The 9,273-nt window shown below is 35.6% G+C and overlaps 1 protein-coding gene across 1 annotated transcript; it reads right to left on the bottom strand.

Moving 5' to 3' along the window:
* Positions 1–1,892: 1,892 nt before the first annotated feature.
* On the bottom strand, positions 1,893–9,273 carry LOC126831884 (uncharacterized). The gene is made up of 8 exons (XM_050562536.2): positions 8,746–9,273; positions 8,215–8,309; positions 7,627–7,746; positions 6,182–6,316; positions 5,468–5,650; positions 4,552–4,759; positions 3,391–3,667; positions 1,893–2,059 (listed from the first exon to the last, which is right to left on the bottom strand). Exons 1-8 carry the CDS (start codon positions 8,952–8,954, stop codon positions 2,051–2,053), a joined length of 1,236 nt encoding a protein of 411 aa, XP_050418493.1. The 5' UTR covers positions 8,955–9,273; the 3' UTR covers positions 1,893–2,050.

The raw sequence follows: 9,273 nt of genomic DNA, 5'->3' as shown, positions 1-9,273 counted from the left end.
ATAGAATAATTGGTACGCAGCAAATTCAAAGTGAACAAATGACATATTTATGCGTCCCTTTAAAATACGCCATTATCCAACGTACTTTTTAAAATTAAAACTTGGGTATTCCTAAATTCCAATTTCTGTTAATATTGTCATGTATAAATGTAACATATATTTTGCATTGTTCTCAGTGTTTGTAAAGAAAAAAACAGGACGTTAAACTCCATTTCATTCATTATGTCTGTTTTAACTATTAGAAAAACCAAATGAAACTCTGTTAGTTATTGGAGTGTTTTTATCAATTCAACATCTGTAAATCTATGTTTTTATTATTTATATAATACAAAACGTTCGACATAATAACAAGGGTAGTAGACATTTATATTTCAATGTTTTCACGCCTTCACGGTAGACCACTGAATATTACCTTGTAATATAATTAATTCTGTTTCATTCTTTCATCATTCATAATAAAAATGGTTTGTATTATTTCTATAGTTTCTATGAAAAAAATCTAAACGGGCAATATATATTGTGCTGTTCATTCGATTATTCTGAGAGCTTTACAAAACCAGATTATTAAAAAGATAAATTATCCGTATCTGTGTGATTATTGATTAATCACAGGTGGAAATCGTTTTGAATCGTAAATCTGAATTATTCAGTTCAGCAGTCGTGGACTAACCTGTTCGTAATTTAAGCTTTGGGGTCCCAGTGGTTAATGGAAGGATGAAGTTCTGAGAAATACTTTAATCCTCAAAATTTTGATTCCGGACAAATTCCCACTCTCGCATTCTCGATCAAGGGACTGAAGCAGATTGTGTTCAGGATTCGTTTTTTCTAGAACTCAATGCTGCACACAAAGGAATAAATCAATCAAAAACTGTAACCTCTGTAACGTTAACAATGGTTTCGGAAATGGAGGGAGGGTAATTCCGGAATGAAAGGTATGGGGCGCTGAACATCGAATTTGAAAACAAAATCTGTTAAAAACTGTACACTCTAACGCGTTAACAATGTTTTCGGAAAAGGGGGATAACACAGGAAAGATGGGTCGCGGAACGTTGAATTTCGATAGGGTGCGTCCTCTTATGCCCCAAGTGTTTTACACATATTTGAAAACAAGAGGCCCCATTTTCACTCCTTACTGTTGCATTCGAAAGGGGGGGATTCAAATGGTCCAACGCCTGCGCTTTAAATCATAAGGTCTGTCATTGAGTCAGTTGGCGTGATAAGGAGTAGGACCGCCTGCTGTCTAACCTCATAGATTTTCCTCAATCTGCTATAGACCACTACGCGCTAGACAATAATTGAAATAAAACTGAACCATAAGTTAGCCCCGAAATGACCTGGTTTGTGTCGAGTGGACGTTAAGCCCCATAATTCCTCTCCCTCTATTTGTCTTTAAAAGGGATTGGCTGGAATTTGTACCCTGGTTGGAGTTTGAAATGTTCAATATTCCTATTTTTTTGTATTTAATTTGTATTACTCGCCCAGAATATACCTCAGAATCTATCAAATGGAATCTATTTTCAAAATATCCTGGCTTTGCGCCGCACTGGGTCCCAGCACGCCCCCCCCCCCGGCCCTACAAGGCTAATCCGGCCATGCTCCTACAGACATTAACAATAACACGCCACAGCGATAACCCTCTTATATTACAATGCCTCGGATGTGGATATAATTATTTCAAACACATATGTAAAGATCATCCACAGTATTAAAGTAATTATTTATAATTATTCGCCAAATCACTCTAATCGAATACAGAAATACAACCTTTTCATATGCAGTTTATTATATTAATTACAGTATTGCTGTGATGCCTCAATGTTTATCCGTATAACAACAAGAAGAAGAAATATTACTATTTATATATTGTTATGAATATTTTATCTACTCTCTCATAATTAATACCCATATTACAACAATTAATATGTATGCTTTATTATTAACAGAATATCTCTATTCTTATTGTCCATTAACATTAAATATGACGGGATCACATCAACAAGAAACAGAACTGGTTATCTTGGGAAATCAAGGTCTGTTGTAGTCGTTTCCATTAAGCAGTCTGAAATATAATATATTTTAATTAAGTAACGATGGATAAAGCTAAATTTTATCGCAACATTTTGGTTCCAAATTATTAGATGCGATCAGTTCTACATTCTTGGGGTCATTTAAGTTCACACTATATTCCTTTAAATTCACGTCGCTATTTTTACATTTCAGTCGTCGCCTCTTGACAACTTAACGATATCCACGAACATCGAGGCCATATGGGTATCTAATTTACGTTGTTTGGGGAGGGTAGAATTGTCTAAATTAGTTTTGAAAACAATAGAAGTCGTTCACAAACATCTCATAAGTTAAAAAATGTGTACCGAGTACAACCGAATACAAAATAAAAACTTCATACAGAGTAGTTTAAATTTTCAGAACATACTTAATATACATGAGACGAATACAGATATAAAATGAGATTTAACGACCTGCTTGCCTGCACCAATCAGGCTAATGAGGATGGACATGCGCCTACTCGTATTTCAAGGGTTCATATACGTACACGCCAATATGTGCACGGGGCCTCGGTTTTCTGCCCGATTCGAACTACACGCTGTTTTTTTATCAGACCCTCCTTCCTGAACCACTGGCACTGACAAATTCCGAAGAACCTCCTGGTTAGCAGGCCAGTTTGAATAATTGATAATCTTTGGTAAGTCTCTATGCAATAAAATCCTGTCCTAAAATGTAGTTCCAATATTATTTATCGACAAATATCTTTCTTTAAAGGGGCATTATGTAAGAATTAGAAAAAGAGCTGACCGTTCTGGCTACAATAGGTCCAAAATAGATAATGCAAAATGAATATAATTTCATTATTTTGAGCAAAGTTATCAATGGTTGTAGTCTTGGCGAGATGTGTACATTGATCGTAACCACCATAGTGGTCATTCGAGTCTTAATAGAATCGCCTTTCCATTGTTAAATTAGATTATTAAATGGCCGAAATGTTCTAAGTTCTAACCCACTTAAAATCGTAGCAAGCCAATGGCATCGATAGTTAATTATTGTCTTATCATGACAATAAATTAATGTCTAATATTTTTATAACATTTAAGGCCCAAAAATTAAGATCTGCAACAGGCAGATTTAGCTCTTACATAATACCTGTTTGAGGTGGTAATAAGCTTATGCAAGCCAGAAAACTTGAACGCCATCAAACCATCGATTTGAGATCTGTATAGCTTTAAATTCAACCAGTTTGTTGATTACCTTAATATAACATGCTTTAACTCCATGCAAAGACAGGGCGTGGTTGGTTTTTATAAATTAATAACAATATTCCTACTTTAAAATTAATTACACTAAATTTCTTTTGTTTCTTAGCAATCAACTTACCGGTGCAATTTTGGCTTTCAGAGAGTAGATTCTACATCTATAATCCGACCGGAAGGGGTACTGGTTACCAGTAACAAACGTGTTTGGATTATACCAGCCGTTCAATGCAATCGAGTAGCTCCCTCTGCAATCATCGTAAGGTATGCCAGTACCAGTTTCTACCCATAAACCAATCAAATCTCCAGCCTTAACCTGTATTCTTTGGCCTACTGGGATGTCTATATATTGCATTCTGTTACGACGAGTTGTGACACGGTTGTGACCTACAAGTGTCATCCTACAGGAAAATTAGAAACATACGAGAATCCATTAACCTTTGTAAAATACAATGTGCGTTCATTGGACGATAGAGAGGTTCAGATGCGTCCCGAGAACCAGAACGAGGGCGAGGTGAAGTCGTCGTCGTTCTTATTGACAAAACGCGATGATAAGTTCATCGTGATAGAGCAAAAACTGAAAAAGTGCACTGATTGAAAGTGTCGATTCTTTTATCATTTCGCTTTTATTCCATCCTTCAAACAGTGCCTAACAAAGGCTGGTATTTTTGAAAGGTAAAATTATGAAAAGGATTGTCTAAAATAGAATTACACCACGTGGAATTCATTTACGACTTTCACGAGCGAGTTCGTCTGCCGCCGTGAGGAAGATCTCGAGAACTTATGACATAGCATGCAAAGGGTGATTCACCTCGTTCTCATTCTCGGACTGCATCGGAACTATATCTAATTTATCACGGCTTAATCCATGCATGGATTCAATTGGATGAAAACAGATCCATCCGTAAATACTGAAAATATTGTAGTTTGCTTGGGCTTAAATTTCTTCGTTAATATTACCCATAAAATGAAGCCATGTACAAATACAGACAATTTGATAGGCCATTAAGTCCACTTGATCTGAACACTACTCTTTCTAGAACACCTGATATTACTTCGCATTTAAACATAGTTAAGAAATAATTGCCGTGTTTTTGTACAATTCAACTTAGTCGAAGTTGACATATTCTCATTTAATACTGACACAAAAAAAACATTTTCATATAACCAAAGCCTATTAGAACGCAAATGCAGGATATACCTTGAAATTTGTCGATTAATTACAAGTACAAGTTGTTGATTTGGCATTGCTGTTTTGTTATGATATTGTTCGACCAAGACTTACGCTGTAGTTGGTGAACTTCCAGATGGTCGCCACACCATCAGTTCTGATGCTCCGGGCGTTCTACTATAAAACTGCCATTGTGTGATTTCCCCATCTCTGTCTATTTTAAAATGTTCCTGCATGCCGGTAAAACCACTTCGCCAATTGCCACCATTAACTCGTTCAACCATATTCAGATTATTACTTAATGTTGTAAGAGAACTTTTCACTTTTGGAAATGAAAATAAATAAACCGGGGTTAATTTGGTTTTGATAAATTGTTATTTATTCAACTAACCGGACATCTCTTTCTCAAAGTCAAGGAATTGTGACACATGTCTGGTAGCTTAAAGGTAGTCTCGTCTTCATTAGCTGTATTCCACTTGAAGCTATCCGAATGCGAACGAAACGAAGCTCTCACTAACAACGCCAATGACGATGCGTGTTATAAATCGTTGCATCTTAGCAAATTGGCGTATCGGATCCCATAGTAGGATAATGGTGATTGTAAAGTTTTATCGATGAATATTGACCGATAATAACATTTTTCCCCGAAAAACATATTACTTTCCCATGTAACCTCCGGACACTTGCAATGGCGCTGGCAGCATTCCGTCTTGGTTCACATATATCTGGAACGTTCTAAAAAATTTCAACATTCGATATCCCCTGAAGACAACATAAACTGGAAAAGGGGGAAAGTACCTCAGCTCCTATTACAATTTACGCGAAAATCTTAGATGGGTTTTTTTCTTTTAAAAAGAAAAGAAAAAATCTGACTGAATTCTGTACTGTTGATATTTTGATTATGTTTCTGAAATTAAACGCACAATTTGGAGATGATTCAGTCGTCGAAATCAGATTTTTCCAAAAAATGAAAATGTCAATCATCGCTTTAAGATTTGTTTAAGGGGGAAATTATTCTTTGTCAACTCACCAGCACACACAGGATATTCTCCTGTCAACTGACCAGATCTTAAACAACCTCTCCCTAGATCACCTGACATTAAACCAAATCCTTCTTGACACGTGTAAGTTACCGATTGGCCAGCCTGTAGACTTGTAGCAGTTCCTGTTTGTACCACACCGGCCGTTGCAGCTTCTATTTGGCATATCTCACCTTAGAAAAAAAGTCATATTAAAGGATATAATTAGTTGTTTGTTCATGATGAGGTTATATTACTTTGAAGTTGAATAAATATCTATAAATTTCATATACACAATAAAATAATATGGAACACAATAGTTGTTACCAAAAAACCTTTAACTTCGGGACGGGTCAAATGAAGCTTTTCTGATAACGTACAAACCATTAAATAGTACCATTTAAGACAATGAACTGATTTCCAAGTAAGGGTTACGATAGTGGTAAACAGTCTGTAATAATTGAATTATTTAATTTAATGAAAGCTGCACAGTCGAGTTTGTGACTATGATAAAAACCCTTCAGCTATATCATACTTTTTTATCAAACTGGATTTAGTCTATGCCCTAAGCAATATAAAAATATAAACAGACGAAGCCGTAAAGATATCAGTGTCAGCGCAGTCGCTAGGCTAAGAAATACATGCACGATTTTTTCTAAAACTGATCAAAGGTTTTAAATGAAATATAGCTACTAGAAGAAGTAACATTCGAGTGTCTAACCTACCTGTAATCGGCTCACAGACATTACAAGAAAAGGCACATTCCTGTCTAGCAAATCCTACATTTTCTGTACAAACAGCTGGATAAAGCTTAATCTGATCTTCACAATTGTCTTGTCTATCTATACAAATAGCTCGTTCTGTGTCAAATATAAACAAAATCGTATATAATAGAAGAACATGTAATGGAAAGGGTCAACACAAAATTAGTAATAATATCAAATAATATTTGAAAACAGTGAATATTTGCAAGACAGGGTTAAAGAGGGGGATGTGTGCGAGCTGAAACTTAGGTTTTACTTATGAAAACGTGGCACTAATTCATGGTACGGGATTAGCGCTGAATCTTCACATTTCTTCTGTTTTGTGGTGGTTTAGCAAACACACGTCATACAATATTTCACATTAAAGTTATGTTACATGGTTTAATCACATCCGTGACAGGATCAATCTGATTAAAACACAGATCCAATTTCGTTTCGTTTTTATAGTTCAAAATTTCGTTTTATTTGTCTTTATTACACTAGTGTTTGGAAGAGTTGTTATCATTGACGTGTTCTGAATAGTGTGAGGTATTAGCCAATAAAACCGTCTGTTACGGCGAGTTTTAGGCGTGTTTTGCACGGAACTGTGGGTAATCCACTAGTAACATCAATGCTGATTGGTTATTCAAATGTCTGACGTCATAGGGTTAAAAAGCGCTCGTATGACCTCTGACGTGACCTATCGCAACAACCGGTCAGATCTTCATGTAGTGTAGGCCATCGAAAGTATAAAAAAACGAAACGAAATATACATCTGTATTTTAATCCGATTGTGATAGGAAATGAAATGAAATGAAATGGGGTTTAACGTCCTACTGTTGATTGTGATAGGATTCAAGTATATACAATTATATGCATATAATGTAGCATCGAATTTGGGTTTCAACTTTGACCGGAAAGAAGGAAATTAACAGAAAATACGAATTTCCATCTATCAATTACGCCTGAGCACGAGATTTGAGCGCACGTTCTGAATTGAACGTTCACTGAGGATTGGTTATTGAATGGGGGTAGTCATCCGATTACATTTACTATCCCTTGAATCGCAGATTGACAAAATACACGCATTCATATACTGGTCTTTGTTCTATAGTGAAATATATATATATGTTAAAACCCAAGTGGGTTTGATATATATAAACTGTTAAACATACATTATGCAAAAATTTCACCCGCTTCTTTCTCGGCTCATAGTGGATCAATTTGACTGAAATTTTCAGCAAATTACCTTTACACTATCTAGTTTTTAACTATTTTATCGCGAACTGCCATCTCCTTATCTTATCTCCCATAATGTATCTTTAATGGCAGAATACAGTAGAGGTTACATTACAATAAAAATTCAAAATAAAGAAAGGAAAGGAAATGGTAATCTAATTATGAAGTCAAGTGTACTAACATCTTACCTCCAGGTACATACTGGCAAACAAATGGATATTTACCATAATCATACCATGGATAATCTAACTTTCTATCAACATCTTGACCTTTTAATATTGCTATACTTTTATATGCCGGGGGTTCAGCTTTAAGGAAAAATCAACAAAATTAAGCACCATGATTTACATAAATAAAAATATCCTGCAACCTTTAGATTTTGAAAAGTAACTATATGCATGCCGTGGATTAATAAACTTATCGTTTAATCAAAGGGGAAACTAAAAATAACAAAATACAACACACCATCAAACATCCAAAATTAAACGGATCGTCATATTTATGCGTTCTTTAAAAAAATATTTGATAACATCTACGCCAAGAGATCCTCTAACCTATATTTTATTTAAAATCTTTTAAATTACAATATATCAGTGAAGCTGATCTCTAGCCTTTTTATCTAAACAACGACAGCTAATATTGGACTTCTGACATGTTGCCTTTAGTGAACTATTCAAAAAATTAAAATGTTAACAAACAGTTTTGAAGAAGACACTTAATTCATGAGTTTTATTTTCAGGTGTTACCAAATGTTTGATGACACTCTAATGTTTTACCTTTCCAATTAAGATTTTCCGCTTTAGTTCCATCCGACCAGTACCAACCATCCGACTCTCTTTTTAGCCCAACCCATATATCTAACATGGTGGCCCTGTAATAAGATAAACATGTTCCAATTGACATTCACATTCTTTCTAGATACCACTTTTAAAAATGCTGTCAGCGGACTATGTTTCATTACAGGGTCCAGCTTCAGTGTTGTCTCATGAACTACTACATCCTGGCGGTGAAATTTACAATAATACAGTCTATTTTATTTATTTGAGCGCAATTTCATCCGTTTTACCTGTATGACACAAGACAGACTAAGCTACCTCCTACAGTGAGGATATTAGCTAGGTAATCAGACCTTGACGGAAATATTGTTGATAAAGGTGCTCCTGAAATGCAGTTCTTTTGGTAAACAGATTGACCTGCAGGTTGAGTAAAATCGAAGCTCTCAAAATAATCGTTAGTGAACACGTTGTTTAACACAAACACTCCGTCTAACTATAAGATCTACTTTTGGATAATTGGGTTTGACTCACCTGATAGATGCTATCAAGTCCACTTCTTCTTTGTCTTTAGCTGTTGTAAGTTTAGAGTTCAGGGACGCACAGAATGATGTGGCAGACGATAAATCTTTTTTCTCACCGAAATATTTATAACATGAAGTCCTAAATGGTGCCCATCCAAATGGACAACCTGAAATAAAATTAATATAATGTTGAGACTGAGGGCTGAATTCCCTGTCCATATCTTGTGGGAATGTTTAGGGTTACAGAAAGTTAAAGAATAAGATTCCTCTTTTGAAAGATCTCTGAGTGGCCTCTTGTGCAAGTGCGTCTTCAGCAGTTGGAGAACATAAAACCCGGACGACCCAGAAAAGAGAGAGAGGGGGAAATCGGGTTTAACGTCAACTTGACACAAACTAGGTCATTTCGGGCTAACATTTGGTTCAATTTTATTTCAATAATTCGTTTGATCGTAGGCGTCTTTAGCAGGGGGAGGAAACCGGAGGACTCGGGGAAAACGCACGAAGTTGGACAAGCGACCCTACTCCTTGACACATAAAA

This window comes from Patella vulgata, chromosome 9 (genome assembly GCF_932274485.2).
Source record: "Patella vulgata chromosome 9, xgPatVulg1.2, whole genome shotgun sequence".
In the NCBI taxonomy this organism is placed as follows: Eukaryota; Metazoa; Mollusca; class Gastropoda; family Patellidae; genus Patella; species Patella vulgata.
Note: the sequence above shows the minus strand (reverse complement) of the source record. Positions and strands in the feature narration are given on the sequence as shown.